Here is a 20,650-nt window from a genome sequence, read left to right as displayed (position 1 = left end):
GGAACCAAATGGACGGGTCCATTTGTACACAGAGTTAAATTAACAGTGGTTTTACAATATAAATTGGGGTACCAAATATAGAAATGCCATTAAATCGGGGGTCCGTAGCATAATGCGTGTGCAACTGGGGGTCCTTGAAATTAATATGATTCGGAAAAACTGCTAGAGCCGTAAAAATCCTCCCTTATCGGGGTCACTGGCATACGTTTCCAAATGGGTCCGTGGCCTAATAAATGTATTTTTGGGGGTCCTTGACACGAAGACGTTTGGGAACCACTGGCCTACAGTATGCCATTTAAAGAGATGGCACTGTGCAGCGCACACACGTTGGATTGGCAAAGCAATTAGATTTTTACACAATGTACCAAATCAAAAGGAAAAGTAGTTTTAAAATGTTTATTAAAAAAATAATCAAAATAGAAAACTATACATAAAAATGGTGCCCAGAGGAAAACACAAGGTATACATCCATGTGTCACTCATTTACACATTATAACCCATCCTATTATGGCACAGACATACAACAGTTGGAGATTTGGTTCATGGCAAAGTTTGCAGGTGAAACTAGGCATCCTTTATAAATCAAGCAACTCCATGTCAAAAGCTGTGCCCTGTAAGGGGTACCATTGTGAATAACCGAGTATTCACGATAACATTGGTAAAAACAGTTGACCATGCAGTTACTTGTAATCACACCAATAATATACAGAATACATGGGAATGGTATTCTATAGTTTTAGAATTGGTTTCCACCATACACCTACATGAACCTATGCCTTAAGATCTGTTAAATCCCATCTTCCTGGCCGTTGTAGTTATATGCTTATCTGACCAACAGTGCTAATAATACTGACTTAGTGACTTTAAATCTTGGGAGCAAAAATGCCCCCGTGAAATGGCACAGACTTTAACATTCATCTAGTCATTCGATATCAAATTGTGAAAAGAAAAAAAAGCACTCAAGGAACAGACTTCTACTGCAACTAGTGACCATCGGCATTTTGTGTTTTACAAAATGCAGATGATCGCCAGTTTGCAGTAGAGGTCTGTTCCTGACGTGAAGCTTCACCATGAGGTTGTGTGAAAAATCAAAAGCATGAACCTAAATCTGGCAGTGGTTATAGTCAATGAATGACAACACATAAAAATGAGGGCATTTTTGAAAAGGCAGTAAAGAATCAAAAATTAAACCCACTCAGAGACAGCCAATCACAGGATGAGTTCCAACAGGAAGACACCCAATCTTAGGAGAGCCTGAGGATGATGGGCCAAATTCCAATACCCAAATAGCTAAATTCCAATACCCAAAAGCCAAATTCCAATACCCAAAATGTCAGCCACGCGCTCACCAACAGTCGATCACTCCAGCATGGTGGTGTTGCGGTGAAATTGGTGACCTGCTGAAATATGTGACAATCGAGTACCTGAACTCTAACAAAACAAAACCACAATGATTTACGTTCGGACTTCGGATACTGACGTTATGTGATTAGACCGTCTACACTATTGTAACATATTTCCCCAGGTCACCAATTTCACCCCAACACCACCATGGTGGAGTCAGTGACTGAGTGTGCGTGAGCGAGTGGCCAAGATTTTGGGTATTGGAATTCAGCTACAGAAAAGCACCAGGCTGAACAAGGCAGGAAATGGTTGGATGAGAAGATGTTACCGATTGGCCTAGGCTAAAGACAGAAGACAGTAGAAACCAGGAGATGAAGTTAATTGACCTGAAAAGAAAAGCACCCTGTCGTGTAAGCAGTCTCCAGATGGGGGCTGGAGAAAAACACTCTGCTCTCATCTCAGCGCTGGAAGTCCAGCTAAAGAAACTATTGTCTGCCAACACTGACAAAGTTCCAGGAGCTGTCCATCTGCACTAAAACACTGCGTCTGATGGTCAAAAATGCAACATGGAGAATGGAGATCAGTCACCTGAAAGACCAGCCAGTATCTGCAAGGTGCTTCAGGTCATCGGTTCTGGACCTTAAGCGCTATGGAAAGCAGACGGTGCAGCCGGTCCCCAAAGTCACAAGTGGAGATGTATTGGAGCCCTCTGCAGACGAACCACATGGCTCCAGATGACAGGGAGTCCTAAAATAACCGCTTTGCTGGTAACATAGCACCAAAAACTGCTCAAGTTAAATCCTTTCCCCCAATTTAGTCTACTGCATATTGCAGGAAATTATCCCAAATTGAAATCAATGAATAAGTGATGTTTCAAATGAAAGTCAGTGGCAATAACACAATTACAGATTTGGGCACGTGACTAATGGTGGTGCAATGGCAAATATGACATTTAAGAGGTTAGCATCATGATGTGGCTTTTTGGCACATTTCTAATCCCAAAGCTCCCTCTTCCGTTGGGAAAATGGAAGCACATCCCTTTCAACTAAGGCCTTCAAATCCATCTATTGCACAGGTCAAGGTAGTATGGGAAATAAACTAGAACACTACAAATAATAACTAAAATGTCAATAAATTAAAACCAAATGATATTGCACAACATTTCAAACTGTAAAGTAAGGTGGTACAGTAAACAATGCAATTACTAGTAGTGCCAATTTGATCAAAATAAAAATCCCTTTGTGGTGCAAACTTTGCATCCTATAGATGATTAGTTTTTAAATGGGTCCAAGACAAACATTGACAAAAAAAGATGTCCAAAAGGTGAACACACAAAAATAAACAAATGGTACATTCAAAAAAGTCGTCACAGTTAAAGCACTTGAGATAAAGCCCGTTTGTGCCGTTACACAAATAAAATGACGTCAGCAGCATTACACTGCATAGGTAGGAAGGTAGTGCTTTGATTCTGTCCATACAGACAAGTAAGACATGACAGTCTGAGTCATAAGTTACCTTGCTCGTTATCACAGCCATCAAGGGAGTTGCATTTAGAGGACCTAATGAACCCAACTTCCAATCAAAAGCACAGTAAAGACCTAATCCTACTACGCCCAAGGAAGATCAGTATAGGTTCAAACAGTGAAATGCATCCAGACTGATTCAAACCATCTAGGGGGACCAAAGACTCAGAATAGATGAGGGGATTCAAAGACAACATTTGCCGTTTCTCTCTGGGAAAAAAAATAGCATCAGTTATTTTTGGAACCTAGTCTTCAGGGTATAGTTTGGGTTTATTGACAACGCGGTTTGAGTTACTATTAGTGATATTAATCTATGGACAGTCACTTTGAGAGATCCGTGTTAGGAGATATAGCAGCTAACAAAAACATTTTAAGCCACAGAAACACCTTTCATGCATTACTGGATACCTTCCTCCTCAAACCTATACTATATCTAGGAACGATTTCACTTGTTGAATTATGCCAGTGCTGAAGAGGCTCCAGTGTGTAGTGATACACCAGCATTCTTCAGCAAACAAAATAGTCCCAAGATGTAATGTCAGTCAGTGTGGAGAAAGAGCACCTGAACACATGAAGAGCTGCAATACGTGTCAAATGTTTGTTAGCAGACAGTTTTCCGCCATAAAATGTGGGGAATTTGCTGGGGCAAACAGGCATATCTCGAAGCACGGCAGGCACTGCCTGAGCGGCTGAGCCAATGTCCATACATTAGTGATGTATGATATCAATAGTGTGCGACTCATATCACCTTATGTCAAAAGACACCACACCAATCACCTTTTTAAAATGTCCTCAGCCACAGAAATAAACGTTAATCTGTTGCATCAGCAATGCAATTCACACAGCTTGCTTGAGTCCTTGCTGGTGTGCATCAAGTTAAAAACAAGTGTTTCTGATTAGTCTGCGATGGCCTACGGCCAGGGTTTACAAATGAACTGGCACCAGCAAACAAGCGCTTAGTTGGACCAGTTTCGTCTTATCATCAGAGTCCGGTTAAACCGGGCAAGAGCTGAGTGGCATCCCTGGATGCCTTCCATTATAAAACAGAAAGATCATTCTAAACCTGGATCAACTTAGGCCTTCAAACCAGAGCATGTATGCTGGATCATTCAGGGCTTTCAGAGACAAGACTCAAGTTGTACCATTGAAAGCCTTCAGCAATTAAAGTCAAGTGGAATAAACGTGGGACTTCAACAACCAAAAGACAAGTCCAATGATGAAGCTTTAATGTTTCATCTGCTGTGGTTGAGAGGCACAAAGCTGTCCCTCTTCCTGTGTCTCCAGGGGTTGCGGTTACACGGTTGTTGGCTCCTGAACTCTGGCACTGAGCTCTGTACGTGGTGAACGAGTCCACCTTGGGGACTGCATTGACCTTGAGAATGATTTTGATGGCAGAGACCACTGGCTTGGTTGTGCTTGAAGCTCAAGGTGTGTGCTTCAACAGGGGAGGGGAAGATCAGTCTCGTGGAGTAACCATTGCCTTGCTGTCCTCCTACCTTAGCATGGTTGAGGTGGTGGGACATAGGTAGAGTGCTTGGAGTGTCAGTGGAGTGGGCGACAGGTGAGGCTTGCATTGTCTGGCGGTGGACAGCACTGATGGAAGGTGGATTCTCACAGTAGAACTGGCAGTCTTGGAGGGAGGGAAGGGACATGTTGCCTGGAACTGGCATCTGGACCTGGTGTGAAACAAACCAAAGAGCAAAAAGTTAGAAGGTGGCATTATATTCAACAGACATTTCCATCTGAACTGTGGAAAGACAAAACAATCAACCTGTGTTGTATTAGAGATGAAGCCAGCAGGATGTGTGGCTCTGAGATCAGTAGGCAGCTGTAGCAATGGCTGTATTGGGGCCAGGCTGATGGTGTGGAGGGGCATAGCAGTTATACTGCTGGGAGGAGAGTCAGACTCCTGGAAAACAATGCACACACCCAGAAACATTAGAAATGCAACTTATAGGAAATAAAATGCAGAGCATTCAGTCGACACTGATCCCATTTGGCAGTCAAGAGTCCAAAGGATTGAACAATACACACCACCACTATTCTTGGTTACATGAGAGAAAACCTCAGGTCACTTATGAGCTCATAACACCATAACCTATTATTTTGGCAACAGTTAGTATTGTCGAACAGCTACAAGGTTAAATTATTCACCTGGATGAAGGAACAATACAGAAACCCCACCGTCCTTTTTTAAGGGTTAGAGCTTTTTGATAAAGCTTGTAACATGACCCTTCACTAAAGCCCACCCCAAAACCGAATGTCCAATGGCAATCCAAATAGTTTAGCAACCGTTGCCAAGGATGGCAAGCTTGACACCTCATAGCGGTCAATGTTAATTTTGCATGGCTCCAGGGAGTCTGTTATTGGCCTTAACTGCTGGGAGACTTCCACCACTCTTTTCAAAAGTATGCATTCATGTCCCATAGCCATGTTACGAACTGAACCGTCGGGCACCTCGTCGCCAGAGTTTCTGTTCCTTCCGACTATGATTGCAGAAACCCCAAGCTGTGGATCAAGGGTGTGGTTGTGGAACCCCCAGCAGCAGCTCATGATGGGTCTGTGAACTGTTATCATAACACTCAGGATGGTGCTTGTAGCCTGGCTACGGGATCAAGGGTTTCCCTGGAACACAGCTGTGGACCGTTATTGTATTATATTATTACATCTGCTATTTGTCAATGTAGTAATTATACTAAATGTTGCTCGTCTCCCTCTCTCCTCTCAGACTTGTTTATCCGTCCATATGCTCCCCCTACACAATCAAGGCATTTAGCCACCCAACCTAAAGACTGCTTCTGCCTAGGTTGTCCCATAAAGGGCTTTGCCTTCCTGCTGAAAAATACTTGCAGTGTGAGGGGGATACGTTGGGTCTACTCTGTGCTCTATATACAAAGTGACTTGAGAGAGACATGTTGTGATTTGGCACTATACTATTGAATGATCAAAGAAGATGAAGAATGCAATATAATGTGCGTTACATTAAGGGATACGTGTTCACAAACTGGGCATTGTTGCTTGACCACCAGGGGCCAGTGTCATGGCTAAAACTTACTACATCACTCCCAGAGGACAGCGAGCATGCTGACAAGGATGATGAGGACGATGAAGACGAATGGTGCTGAGGGCTGGGGAGCGACACAGGAGACGGTGACAGCGAGTCAGCACTAAGGGGAGATGTAGAGTCCCTCTGATCCTCCATGGAAGACACCATCAGCCTGGCAAGACGCTGCTCACAGGTTTCTACAGCTGGGATCATAAATCATATTCCCATTTAGAGTAGAAAGTAATCAATCAAAAATGTATGTAGAAAACAAATGTTTGCTTGTAGCGAGTCTTGTAGTCAAGCATTTAGGTGTTTTTTCTTTTGTTAAAGATATTTTTTAGGGATTATTTTGCTTTTATTTGATAGTGTACAGTAAGATGACAAGAAATGGGAGGGGGGATGGGAGTGACACGCAGCAAAGATCGGGAGTCGAATTAGCAGCCTAGGTGCGCGGACCACTAGGCCTGCCCGGGCGAGCAGTTAGTTTTAAATTAGGTGTCATTTAGTTGAGAAGAAGCCCGTTTCTGCATCACTCACAAACATTTAGCATATTCAAAAATGTTGAGTGACTATGTCTGATTAGAATCAAACATAGCTCTTAGAACAAACACTTTTCAAAAAAGAAAAAGCTCAGGCTCACAGTTGCTTATACCTGATTTACACAATGTCACAAGCTGCGTTGCATCGACGTGTTGCGAGCCTGTAGATGTGTGCACATGCAAGTATAAATCTGGCCTTAGGGTTAGTGCAAACACAATATAAACACAACGTTACCATGATTCCCTAGCTTGGCGTACTGCTTGATACTCCACTTTCTGATGCTCCAGTCCCTGTAAAACAACACTTCTGGGCTCACTTTGATGATGCGTCCTAAAGTGCTGTGAGGAAGGGAGGGAGCATATAGCACATCCAGTAAGTTAGGCAGGCCAGTGAAAACCAAATAATGGGGATTAACACAAAATTTGTAATAGATTAACATGTTAGTGTTATATAGCGACAGGAAACGGACATACTATTCTACCTCCTGTATTGCAATTGACTATTACGCAATGTCTCTCCAAGGATATTTTCTTGTCCCCTTGTTGGAGACATTTCACCGCTGGTAACATCACTCAATGTGAATAGTATTTGTAGTAGATAACAGTAGCACAATTTTCACCCTATGGTCAGAAAAATATTGTGTTTTTGATTGGATTGCTGAATTCCTACAATGTCCATAATGCTTTAGTACACTTCCCCTCCTTTACAAAACAACCATTAAAATAAGCTCTGGTTGGGGTGAAGTGACCCTTTAAGTTAAAGAAACCAACCTGTCATATTCTTTGTTGGGGTAGTTGGATGCGTGATGAGACACGCCATGGCTCAGCACCATGAAGGCAAAGTCAAACACCTGCCTGACTTGCAGTACTCCATATGAACTCCGGCCCACATCGTTAGCTATGAAAAAGAAAAACATTACAAAAGCGGCACAGTATGGGATAAGTGGCTGACATTATAAAATAGAACCGAGAGAAAAAGACTGCCAAAGCAGACAACCCGCAACACTCAAAGTTAGAAGAATATCCTTATAGGTGCAAGGCTCAGTAATATACAATGGAAAATAGAAGTGCCAGCTTTCCATTAAAAAGTATACATAAGACAAAAGTTAACTTTTGACACATGTAGAATGTAAATTTTTGTTTAAGACAAGTCCAGAGTCAACCCCAGTAAACTAAGGTCGCACTCGCACCTCTACTTGGTAGACTTTATGCGAATGGGCAGAGAAATTGCATAATTCTTGTATATTTAATTTGCTGCGTTTGCCTTCACACTGGCTATGTAAACCGCAGCAAGGAAACGCAGCAGGGAATGTTATCAATGTGTTCGATTCATAAACTACACAGTGACATCTATGGTGTAAAAATATATATATACACTTCGAGTAGTTAGGACTCTTACGACGTAAAGACTGGACGTTGTGTGTGCGCACTGTGCACGCGCCACTGTTCTTTTGGGCACCACATGGCCGAGGCACAGCGCAGACGGGCGCGCAAAATTATCAGACGTTTACAATCTGTACTGTCCCACTGATGATCCGATCACCATATCAGATTATTATGCATATGCCATGTTAGGATTGTTAGCTATACAGTTTATAGATCATGCAGAGCTAAACATGCGTTTAATTTTGTAGTATTTATATTTAAACAAGATGAAGAAAGTCTCCACTCGGATCCCCACACACACACACTGACAAGACAGAATATTCTGTAGTGTTTTGCGTTTCCTTAAGCAATTGATTAATGTGCTCGTCTAACCATATTTTGCTGAGGGCTTCGGTCTCCTCATTTGACCACATCTATCCACGGTAACCGCCCTAATGGAACAGCTTTGCCCTGCGAAAAATATGCCTTCTCCATCTCCAACTGTGTTTACTCATCATTCATCCGCCACAGTTTGGCTTCATTTACTTTATTTGATTCGGATTGCATGCCCAACTGCACTACTGCAGTGAATCAAGTCAGATGCGCTTGGAAGCCGATCAATGCATTTCCACTAGGAAATAGCTACTCACACCTTTGTCCCCTTTGTCCCCCCCCCGCAGCGATCCAGCCTTCAGCTATCCAGAATAAAATGGCTGTTTTTAATGCACTGACCTGCTTTACCACGTCAACCTGAAATGCCAAGCTATTTTTCACAGCCTCCACCTGGTCTCATTTTTACCCTAGGTTAGGCAGTCCCGAGAGGACACTTTTGTTCCAGTTTTTATCTGGATAAAAACTTTTCACACCTTTAGGGTAGCGCATACAGAGAAAGATTACAAAACCCATGTTTTCCATTTAAACACTTAATCCCAATAGTACACTGCGTTGACTGGGGTCCCCCCCAGGACAGGACCCTACGCGCCCCCCCCCCCCCCCCCCCCCCCCCCCCCCCCTACAAATATGAATTAATATTAAAAAAATAGATCTACAAGATCACTATGCGTCACCACGTATTTTGAGCTTATACGTGTAGTCGCCCCAGAATAGGGACACCAGGGTTCATGTGGTTCCATCAGGAGGAATCAATCTTCACTTAAAACTGAGAACACAACATGTAATGGATATGTAATCATCTTAATTTCACGTAGTGTGGTACTACTCACAGAGTAGAGCCGAAACAATGTTAAAATGCAGCACAATCAAAACTGGCCCAACAAAATGATTTGTCACACGCATGCATCCTCCATTTCTCACCTGGCTGTAGAGGGTCTTCTATACACAACAAGGATGGCCTGTTTCCAATGCCCATGGCGTCGGCCAATTCCTCTTTGGCCACGTATGCCCCTCCATCTCTCACCCGGATTCCCAGTCTCTGGTAGTTAAAGTCACGGCCATAGAGCGCAAAGAACTCAATTAGCAGGATACCCAGGTTGATGTTGGTACGCCGCGTGTCGATCCGTGGATGGCGCTGTAACAGACAGATGACCAACAGAGTCCATGAGTTTGACAGTTGACAGTGAGTCAACTGGAGTGTTACACACTATGTTATACAGTTTCCCCTACTGCTGTGAAAATGACAAAGCATGGATGCATTTTAAATAGCTAGTTTGCTTATTATCTGTTATTACTTTTATCCATTTTTTGTTCATATGCCAAAATAGTACCTGAATAGATATTGCAAATACTAACAAAAAGCACAATTTCAATCCAGATTCAATCCACTGAGTAGTAGTGGATAGTCACCAGACCTCAAGTAGTCTGGCACGACCAGCCTTCTAAGGTGGTCTACATGAGAACGGTGTTCATAGAAAACGGCAAAATAAAGTATCGTTTGCTGGTGTCCCTTTAGACGAGAACAGCAAACAAAGTGAAACCACCTCCCAGAGTGTAAATCTTTGAGAACGCCGTTTCCTATGGTCTCCATATAAAAAGGCAAAACGGCAAATCCGCAAAATGGCTCACGAGTCACAACGCATGTTTATTAGTTCCTACAATGAACAAGCCTCCCTCCTAACAAGCACCGCTCATCAGCGATGGTGAATGTAAAACCATGATGTAAATTAAATGCTTTGTGATAGGTGGCAGGCAGCAGCGTTTATGTAGCCTAATGTATTATAAATGATATAACCATCCCGTGGCGCGCTCTGCCTGCATGCTCTGGGCTGCCTGTCTGTCACCTCGATGCGTTAGTAGAAAGGAGGCAGCGAGCGACGGCCACAACCCCATCGTGGTCTGGAAGAATCATTCAAACCCCCACCGTGAAGGGGGGGCTACCTGGTTCTTCTTGTACGTGGGTGACTGGTCTATTTGGCAGCCCCTTACCGCCACCTAGCAACATTATAGCGTTTTCATGTAAAGGGTCAATAAATAAAAAAGGGAACACAACAGGACTTTGACGTTTTCATCTGGAGACCGTCATCTAAAAAGAGGCCCGAGTTGAAACTCCCTTACTGTGACTGGTTCATTCCAATGCAGTCGCAGTGTTTCCCCATAGACGAATTCAGAAACGGGTCTCATGGTCGCAGCATACGCATTTCCTGTAGGCGGAGCCGACCTATCTGTGGTTTAAACCTGCACCTCTTCTACTACATTGAATGGTAGAGTGACTGATGTTAGTCTGCTCAAACATTACTCTTTACCTGCTTTTTACTAAGACTAACTTTACAAAGATGCCCAGAACATCAGAATGAACATGTGTAGTTTATGGCTGCTCCAACAGTAGTGGCAACATTCAACTTTGAAGAAAAACGGAATGTCAAAGAATACACTGCAGTGTCTCAACCATTACTCAATGACTATGGTCTCAGCCACCGTGGTGTATTTTTTGACATTCTGTTTTTCTCCAAAGTTGAATTTTGCCAGGAACATTCATTCATTTAAAGCTAAAATCACTGTGATATTCATTAGCCATGTGTGTCAGTCACCAGCTGCTCCGGCCACCCCAACAGAGTAATCACAGACCAGCTGCAGTGTACACTGTCACAGCAGCCAGAACATCTTCACTGACTTTATACAGTCTGTCCCTGCAGATGATTACAACGCATGTCTCTAAAAAGTTATGATAAAAATAAATCACACCCGTGTGAACCGAGTGGTGCAACTCCTCTCCACTCTCCCCCTGCCTCTCTCCCTCTCTGTAATTAGCAGGCAACAGTGCAACATTATCACTCTCCATTTCTGGCACAACAGCACCACTTTTTCCCCTACTGGTACTCTAAACATTGGGACATAGTCAGTCACAAAGGTTAGGACATTGCTGTTCCTTGAGAGTGGTTGCACCACAAAAAAACAAAACAAAATAAGCGAATAAGCCAAAAACTGCAAAGCACACTGTGTCGCTATCAATTATTCACTTTACTACTGGCCAATCCCAGCGAGTCTTTTCCGGGACTTATCAATTCAAAGGAGCTTTATTGGCATGAAGAAAGCAACATCGACATTGCCGAAGCAAGTGCCACTGGGAAAGAGGGAGTCGTGCCTCTGATTGGCCTACCAAACTCTCCCTTCTGTGGCGCAAGCTTCCACTCATGCTTCCGTTATGCTTTGCAAGGAATCTCGGGAAAGCTTGCCTCCCCTCGAGAGACACACGCCCCAGAGCCGAAAGGAGGCGTCTTATGTCTATGTCAATCTTACCAGAGTTGGATTTGCACCAGCCCAAGAGGAAGTGCTTCACAAGTTTACATGTAGTCCCACCCCGACTCAATGGCTGAGCATAATATTGCTTTAAGACTTGCTGTGTTCTCCTAATGGAGCTGTGCTGATTTTGGCATGATGCCAGTTGCACAATGGTAGGTGCTTTAAGGAAAATGGAAAATGGATTTGGACCAGTTGAAAACACAGGAAGTTGCATACTGCTTGCAGCAGTAGAGCCACACTACACTGCCAAACTAGTGTTTGTAAAGTAGCTCTTCAAAAGGAACGCCACAGATAATCCACACCATCTAAAAACTATTGTAGCTAAATAAAAGGATACAGAACACCTTAAGGCCCGCCCACAGTAAGTAGAGTTCAACGACTCAACTAGGGATGGTCGAGTCATGAAAAGTCGACTACCCGTTTAAGTTTATGTCGTAGTAATGCCGATTGCGATATTGCAAGCACCTTGACAATCAGCAAATAAATCATCAGCGATCAAAATTAGGAGGTAATCACAATTGTTTTGCATAAGTCAATCATCTCCATGCAGACAATTTTCTCTTAAAATAGTGGAAATAGATTTACAAGCTTGTGATGAGATTGTAGATCGGCCATTTACACTATATTTTAACAAATGTTGAGCATACAATCAATAAATATGTCCCATATTGGCTATAGTACAATACGCATTTTGATAATTTATTGGTACCGGTGGCGGCGATTGTCAGCCGTTTCAAGTTATTTGTGCAACGTTTGTTTACAAAGCCAAACAGAAAAGTATTGTTTTTTCCAGTGTACAATGAAGAAACTATTCAATCGCAATTATTTGTATGACAAATAATCGATCAAATACAATTTCATATCGTGACAGACTTAATCAGCACTAATTGGAGAGGATGAAGCTACGGAAAAGCTTCGTTAAATAACCTTTTCCTGAATGCATGATGCATTTCAACTGACGTAAGTATTACAAGGAGTACTTTTTATAAATAATGTTTGTAATTGGCCAGTCTAAAAATAAATAAAATCACACCCGTGTGAAGCAAGTGGTGCAACTCTGTGTGTCGGTCCCTGGGGGATCTCCGGAACTTCCAGACCCACAGGATGCCGGCCTACTGTACTGACACGCATAGCTCCTTAATGAAGTGGTTGCACCAAAAAAGATCAGACCCCGTCTGAAGTGAGTGGTGCTGTAATATACTTGTACTGTACAAGCTCTCCTCCCTGGACTCTCTCTCTCTCTCTGCGTCTCTGTGGCTGCACAACAGTGACACTTGGTGGTGTGTTAGGCTGTGCAACAGTGTCGCTTACAAGATATGCCATTTCTGTGCTCAGACCCAGGGACACATAGGGCAATAGGGTTTGCACCACTCAAAAAAGATATTGTAGCACATTGGAATACACAGTACACTATGGCTCATGTAAAACATTTTGACAGACGGCATTATATGACAGAGCATTAAACATATTTATACTTCACTGTCCAATCTACAAGCCCAAAAGTCATTGCAGACGTTGTGGGACACCATTGTACGTAGAAGGATAAATGGTTAGGCCCTCACAGGGAGAGAACTGCCGTTTATGGAGATTTATGACTCTTCTTAATTACCATATCAGCAGGGCAGTATGCAGTTGGTTTGATGAGACAAGCTGTTGCATTCCGCTATACTTTGTCAGCTTCCTTGAAAGAATCTCTTAACTGCCATGATCCGTGTGGAAAGCCTGGTAACGCGAGGTTACTGCTGCTTCTCTCATGAAGAGGCATGACGGTCATGGCATTATAAACTGCATGCAGAATTTTGCAATTCAATATCCTTACATTATGTAAAATGGCATACGTGGTGATACCAGCTACTACCTTGGTTCCAGCTGAGAGTACTCCACCATGGTCAAACATCAATCCCATGAACATGCAGACAAACTGGTGTCCTTTTAAGGCTTAGAAATGCTGCATGGTAAGACTGACATTCTCATATTTCTTAGACCATTCATTACTGACGAATAGAATAAGTAATGGCTGTCCTTTCTGCAAAATCAGGCCAAGGGTCAAATAATGTTGTGGTACTTTAAATCTTGGACACACGTCTGTAGGGAATAAAGGTTAAAACACATTTGCTGCATGGGGCCGAGACACTTACAATACACCAGGAAAAAGCCCTGGATGGAGTCTACACAAGAATGCTACGAATGGCACTAGGTGTCACATGGACGGACCGCATCGGAAATGTGGACCTACCACACTACAAGTCAGAGAGAGAAGGATGAGGATGGCAGGGCACTGTGTCAGGCACCCAGAACTTGAGGCAAGTAAATTGACCTTATGGGAGCCAACCCAGGGCAAAGCCAGGATGGGAAAGAAGCGTACCACCCATGTAGACGTGCTGCGGCGCGACAGTTTGGCTGACAACACTGCAGAGCTCAAGAACCTGATGTTGGATAGGAAATTGTGGAGGGCAGAAATCTAGAAATCCCGAGTTGGTGTTGGCTAAACCTCACTCTTGCAGCAACCAACTAAAACATTATAGTTTTAATATATTGGGCTTAGGTTATCCAAGATCAATTACTCTAAATGGGTTCGATCTCAATTAATAGCCATACCCCTCAGTGTAGAGGCACGACCTCAAAACTATGGGGAAATTAAATTCACAACTTGCTGCAGCCCTCCGGATCGAAACATTGGGTCTTTAATTAATTAAATTTTTTGTCTTCTACTTGACTTTTGCTGTGGCCAGTACCTCAACAATATAAGCTGTGCGCTGTGCCTCCTTTTGACAAATTGCTCACTTGGATGCATTTGTCAGGCAATCTAAAAATATAAACCAGGGACAAGTGTCGATTCAACTTGAAATTTTGGTTTACTAATAGACTACTGAAAAAGAAAAGTCAAAATGACCTTTCATTTTGTGTGACCTTCTTAGTCATGCACATTGGACAACAGAAAATACCCATTCTTCCCCATCAACCAAGTTGCTGTAGCTATATTGTAGAAATCATATCTCTGGCACAGACTGGGAGAAAGCAGATGCAGTGGTGCCTTGGGGCTCGACCAGTGCACAGACCACATGCTCCTCGTGAGCTATGATTTATTATTATTTTTTAATCCCACAATATTTTACGTGGAAGGGACACGTTAGGGGAGACAGTATAGAGACCAGATTTACTGCATGTTTTTTTGTGAGGGTACCTATTCTTGAGCTATGTTTGAATCAGACTTGCGTGTGTACCTGTAGGAAGCTGACAGCCATAAGGATAAGACTATAAGAGCTGATGCCCCCGGTGAAGACTTCATTCAAATCTCTCTGCAGCAGGAACTGCTTCAGCACAAAGATCAGGGGAGGAAGCACAGTGTATTTCTGCCAAACAGAAAGAGAAGAAAACAAGGCATTAACAAAGAAGTTACATAAAACACACAAACACACACACAGTTCGGCTCCACAAGGCTTACCTTGAGGTAGCTCTTGATGAGCTGCGCTGCTCTGACTGCAGTCTCCATGTTGAAACTGATGTCCACCTTTACCTCAGTCTCCTGGTCTGTCAGCTTAATGATCGGCACCTGTTGGCAGGGCAAGAGTTATAGCATATAGCAGCCCACAATCCCAACACATGAAGCAGTGATTGTGATTAGGGTCAGTGACCTACTTGGTACACAAAACACTGCCTTTCCTACCTAGATATAGCCATATACAATTGCCTTAAACCAGGCCTCAGGGAGATATGCACAAAATCTCATGTACTCTCTCCATAGCACAAGCATTATGAACAATTGTTAGTCTGAAGGCATATTTAATTCTTCAAAAACTATGCCCATCAACATTTCTTAAAAGGTAACAGGTTGACTAACCAAAATCTATTATGAGGCAGACATAAAATAAGAATCTGCCGACTCTTGAGGCACTGGGAAAACTTTGATTTATCAATGCACGACACTAGATTTAAGATATTTTCAGGGCATTTTTTTCTTTATTAACAGAGACAATGGATAGAGAGGAAATGCAGAGAGAGAATAGGGGAGGGGGGAGAGAGAGACACATTCAGTAAAAGGTCTGGCTAGCCAGGAATCGAACCAGGATCTCGCTGATCAGAGTATTGTGCCCAGTGCCATCGGGTCAAGTCTTGGCACTGGAATTGCAGTGCCTAACAAACTCTCAAGACAAAGAATTCAGATTTACTACTTTGGTGTACCACAGTACTGACCGAAGCCTTGTCGAGGACTTTGATAGGATAGGATCCAGCTATATTGCGTTTCCTCAGGGCTTGTTCCAACTCCTGGAGAGGGGGGTGGTCCCACTTCCCAAACACTACGAGGTCAATGTCACTGGAAACAAATTTGTTTAATTAAGAACCCCTTAAGATTTGATTTATTTTGCATCAACATATAGACCGTTTAGGCCCATATATAAATGAGATTGCACACAACATTTACCTTGTAGGTAGATATAGTCCAGTGCTGAAGCTGCCAAATATCTCCACCTGCAAAATGCAACAACAAAGTTATTACGGTAACACTACAACATCAGAGGCAGGGGGGGTTTCTATAAACTATTGTTTATAGAAAACAAAGAGTGAACACAAAGCAGCTTTCTTATTGAGAAGTGCTGAAGGCATGCTGCATCACTAACCTAGATCATAATGACAGGGAATTCCATAGGGCTCACACTGAGACTTTGTTTTAAAACATTTCAAATCAATGATCATACTCCATTGGGTATCCGACAATTTGAAAATGCTTTAACACTCATTATGCCCAGGATTTGTCCACACGTCTTCATAATTACACCTGTAGGAGGCTCAGGATATGTGGATAAGTCTTTAGGTCCTTTAAAAGCTAAAATCCATTTGACAGCGACCTTTGCTAGGCAACACCTTGCTCATCCGCCTATCATGCAATTTCAGACGGCAGATTCGTGAGACTGTCCGCCGTTTCCTGTCTGGCAGCCAAATTTTGCGAAACCTCAGAGACAAACTATACCTGCTGCTGTTTAGATCCGCAAATAAAATGATGTACTGTGCACTCGAAGAGCATGGGATTAGAAAACCTGTGATATGTCTTATATTCCTGAACCGATTATATGACAAAGGTCTCAATTGTTCATAAATAATGTTTGTTATGAGCTGGTCCAGCCAGCTGCATTCACTGCCATGTATTCATGGAACTTCCGGTGTGTGATTTGGCTCCCATGAAAGTGCCCAGTCACGTGACCATGACCTTTCCTTCTCTAAGCTTCCTTGATTTACTCTCTGAATCTACGGCGCTGTCTTGATAAGACGATGATGTTCTGTCCCAATTTCTGACTTCATCATGCATCTCGTTGGGGCGGAAGGCGGGGCTTTTCAGAGTAAAATCAGCTGGTAGTCTAGCGCCTATATTTTGAAAGATGCTGGTGCATCCGTTGTGTTAATATACAGGAGACATGCCTCCACAATGTTGAACTGCACATCTCACCATTATACACGAACAACAAAATAATTTAATAATTGTAAAAGTTATTTAGTAGCATTATCATACTATACAATACAGATTGGTTAAAATAACATTGTATTCACTAAAAACATTTACATTACATAGTGGAGCTTTTATTTTGTCTTTAACCACTTGTCTTAAACCCTAACCTCGCATCACCAGGCTTTTCACCTCAGAGGAAAGCCTGGTCTGTGTTACAAAAGTGCTGTGATCTGGTCGGGAGCAGATGATATTGTTATGTCGTGTTGTAGTCATTAGGTTAGAACCCTCAAAACGGGACAACAACAATAAAAGCGTGACTCCCTCTCGTAGCCTTTTATTGGGAAAAATCGGTTCGAGGGAAAGGAAGTTCCAGATAAGAGGGTTCGGGCCTGATGACTACAAAACAATGACTACAACATGACCTAACGATATCATCCGCTACCGACCGGATTATAAGCCCGAAAAGGAATGCTGCCCAGGCAGGCTACTTAAACCCCAGCATCCAAATCCCCAGCATCCGAATCCAGTCAGAGGGTTTTTTTTGGCCAGGGACAGCTCAAAATGTTTAGAATGCTTCCAAGAAAAGCTGCTTGTTCCAAGAACCGTAATTCTAGGATGCGTTTCGGAGGGGGGGGGGGGGGGGGCTGGAGTAATGACATGAAACATCCGGCTCCAGCTCTCATTTGGCAATGCAATTGAACATAGACAAATTATAGTATGATGCTGTAGTGTACAAACTATTTTAACATCAGAATCTGTTTATTGGTCAGATATGTTCACATGTTAGGAATTGAACTTGCATTGCAAAATGGAATGCATTCAATGCAATAGAGTCCCTTTTGTAAAAAAGTATAAAAATGTCTTCATAAATAAATGCTTGGCCAAGCTAGATGCACTGTGGTTGAGTCGAACTTGAATACATATGCAGTGGTGGACAGGTACATTATTCTTGCAGCCTTTGCTTTAAAGATTTTATGCTTGAATTTTCTGATTGATTATATCGTTTAAATATTTAAGCGCCAAATGAAAGCATAAAATAGAAAAGCTAAACATTAAAAGCTTGCTGTGAATATACATTTTAAAAGATGACAAAGGTCACGGTCTTCAGGAGGGATGAGATTCGAATGATCCAAGTGCTGTATAATGCACAATAATGGGCACCTACATTAAAAAGGAATAAATGTATTATAAAAGCAAAGAACCATTGCAGAAGAGCTGAAACAGGGGTTTATAATAATTCCATGACACACTGCATTTAAGTTGTTCTCTAACCGGACTGAGACCTAATGAAGACCCACAGTGGTTGAAACGGTGTTTACATTTTGAATAGGCTACAGAGCCAAGTTAGTGTGGAAACTTCACTTCCTTTCCTCTAACCACTTGACACAACCTAGTGCCACCCATGCAATGCAACAACTTGAGGACAGACATTACCATGGTCAGATTAAGATGATAAAGGGGGGGAAGCAAGCCTAGAAGTTTAACTATTTTATTATTAAGCCCATTATTGATTTGTTAAATTAGTAAAATGATGCTCGTTTAGCAAGCAGGACCTTGACATCTACTGGCATTTTACCAAGAGGTACAGTAGGCTACCTGATATACATCACCTTATTGCAAACGGTATGGTGGAGACTGGAGACACTTACCCGTGCTGTGGGCCATAGGTCCTTAATGACACTTTCTATTCTGTTCACCACATCTCTCCTCATTGCTTCTTCCTCAGGGCGTGGAGACATGAAGTTGAAGAAGTCTACGATCTCCTCGTGTAGACTACAATGCAAAGGGGATATAGAAGTGTGTTAGAACAGTGAACTCGATAGCACCATATTAGTCAGTCACTGACACAGGTACAGAACAACCAATGAATATTTGAATTTTACTTGAAAGGACCATTTAGAACCCCATCAAGAAACGTTGAGGGTTCCAGGACCCCAAAAAGATGGCAGGCAGCACCAATTTATGTAATTTGCCTGGCTATTTTGGCAAATTGATTGTAATTCTTGGTTGTGGAAATTTAATTTGAACAGCATGTTGCCAGCCGCATGCAGTGTTAAAATAATTAGCTCTCTCTGTAGGCCTAAGTGTTCATGCTCGATCACGTAACACTACGCTAGTAAACGTCACTACGCCGGCCAAATGCAATGTGTTATAATAACTCGTGTCGGCATTATAGCCAGGGGTTGACGGTGGATTATTTTTTATTGGACCAAACCAGTCATTAGTCATATTACATTTGAAAACTCTTACCCGTTTATACCGGGGCTGTATCGCCTCGTTTTCCATATACTGTAAGAGTCTGAATAGTTCCCATTACAGCTATTGGAGAGTAAATGGTTGATTCCGTGGAAGGTGTTGGCTCTGTTCAGCTGTCTCTTGCGCCCAGTAGAATACTGCTGGTGATGTTTTATTCCCCCGGGAGGGCTGTGGGTTTGATTCCCGTAGTGATGTTTGATTCCCCCGGGGGTGTGGCTGCCAGATTGTTGCCTGCTGCTGCGACAATGTTGCTGCTGAGGAGCGCTCTGATGATGAGCCGGGGAGAGTGTGAAATGCTGCTGCTGTCTGAGAAGATTCACGTGCTCGTCGAGGTGCAAAAAGCGACTGGCTTCCTCCACGATGTTCAGATTGTCTATCTGCAGCGAGGAGCTGGAGGGCGACGAGCTCTCTGCCTCATCAGAGTCCAGAGAGGAGGAAGACGGCGACAGGGAGCCCTTCCTCCGAATGCTAAACGTCTCGCCCCCACCACCATTATCCTGCTGCTTCGTCAGTTTCCCAAATGCCACCCCTCCTCCTGACGGCGGCGGTGCCGGTGCGTGATATTTACACGAGTCGGTCTTCTTCGCGCACGGCAGACATGCACCTTGCATTTGAAAGTTGCGCTGGCCGCTGATGCTGGAGTTTGTTCGAAATCCCTGAGAGGTTTCCCAAATGTGCATCATCCCTAAGGAATGATCAGGTCCCTTCTGCTGCTCCGGCTGCTGCTGGATCCAAACGCCGCCGCTAGTGCTGGGATCCATTGAACTTGAGTTAGCGTACAACATACAAATCTCCCCGCGGGACAGTGACACGCAAGCCGGCGAATCACTTTGCACAAACAAATCTACCGCTGCGGAATGAAATAATATTTTGTACTTATCCTCGAAGTATCTTCATGCCCGGGAATCTGTAAGATTTTTGTAAAAGCAGCTTGTTCAACTCCACTCCCCTGTAAGCCAATATGGCGCACCCACTAGCAAAGTATCGGCTAGTGCGCATGTCTGTGGGATTTAAACGTTTGGACACACCCCCTTTAGGCTTGACTGATCTGGACAGTCGGCGGAAATAGCAGATCTAAAAGCTCACAACCCGTAGCATACGCGACGCGTTATGAGCTTGTAAATCAGCTATTTTCGTATAAATCAGGCAATATCGTGATACAATGTGAAAGCAGTTAATTCAGAAACTTAGCAGTGGCCAGTGGTCTGACAATAAAGTAATTTTCGTTGCCAGTATTTTCTGGTCTCAATGTCGCAAACCAATTTGTATAAGCACAATTGAAGTACCGGTATTTCATTATAGCCTCTATCAGTCTTCAGTAGGAGTACTAGGAGTAGGCCATAAAGAAATTCACCCACTTTACTTTTTGTTTTTTACACATGTAAACTTGATGTGACAATGAAGCAGTTTATGACTGGAATGTATCAATGTGAGTATG

At 43.0% G+C, this 20,650-nt stretch overlaps 1 protein-coding gene across 1 annotated transcript; it reads right to left on the bottom strand.

Moving 5' to 3' along the window:
• Positions 1 to 445: 445 nt before the first annotated feature.
• On the bottom strand, positions 446 to 20,147 carry LOC308319097 (terminal nucleotidyltransferase 4A-like). Its single transcript, XM_080768955.1, has 12 exons — positions 19,207 to 20,147; positions 18,606 to 18,729; positions 15,937 to 15,983; positions 15,708 to 15,828; positions 14,959 to 15,066; positions 14,738 to 14,866; positions 9,132 to 9,345; positions 7,224 to 7,350; positions 6,688 to 6,791; positions 5,923 to 6,116; positions 4,639 to 4,776; positions 446 to 4,543 (listed from the first exon to the last, which is right to left on the bottom strand). Exons 1-12 carry the CDS (start codon positions 19,995 to 19,997, stop codon positions 4,100 to 4,102), a joined length of 2,541 nt encoding a protein of 846 aa, XP_080625081.1. The 5' UTR covers positions 19,998 to 20,147; the 3' UTR covers positions 446 to 4,099.
• Between the last annotated feature and the right edge of the window lie 503 nt (positions 20,148 to 20,650).

The sequence above is a fragment of the Protomyctophum bolini genome, assembly GCF_963924005.1.
Source record: "Protomyctophum bolini genome assembly, chromosome: 7".
In the NCBI taxonomy this organism is placed as follows: domain Eukaryota; kingdom Metazoa; phylum Chordata; class Actinopteri; order Myctophiformes; family Myctophidae; genus Protomyctophum; species Protomyctophum bolini.
The sequence above is the reverse complement of the archived record's forward strand: the minus strand, read 5'-3'. Positions and strand labels throughout refer to the sequence as shown.

What these genes read in the sequence shown, in the direction of transcription:
- LOC308319097 (XM_080768955.1), bottom strand. Translation starts at nt 19,997, where the DNA reads ATGTTGTACGCTAACTCAAGTTCAATGGATCCCAGCACTAGCGGCGGC. An exon ending in TGGCTGTCAGCTTCCTACAG is followed by an intron (nt 9,346 to 14,737) that starts GTACACACGCAA and finishes TGTCTGTTACAG; the next exon opens with CGCCATCCACGGATCGACAC. An exon ending in AGAAGACCCTCTACAGCCAG is followed by an intron (nt 7,351 to 9,131) that starts GTGAGAAATGGA and finishes TCTTTTTCATAG; the next exon opens with CTAACGATGTGGGCCGGAGT.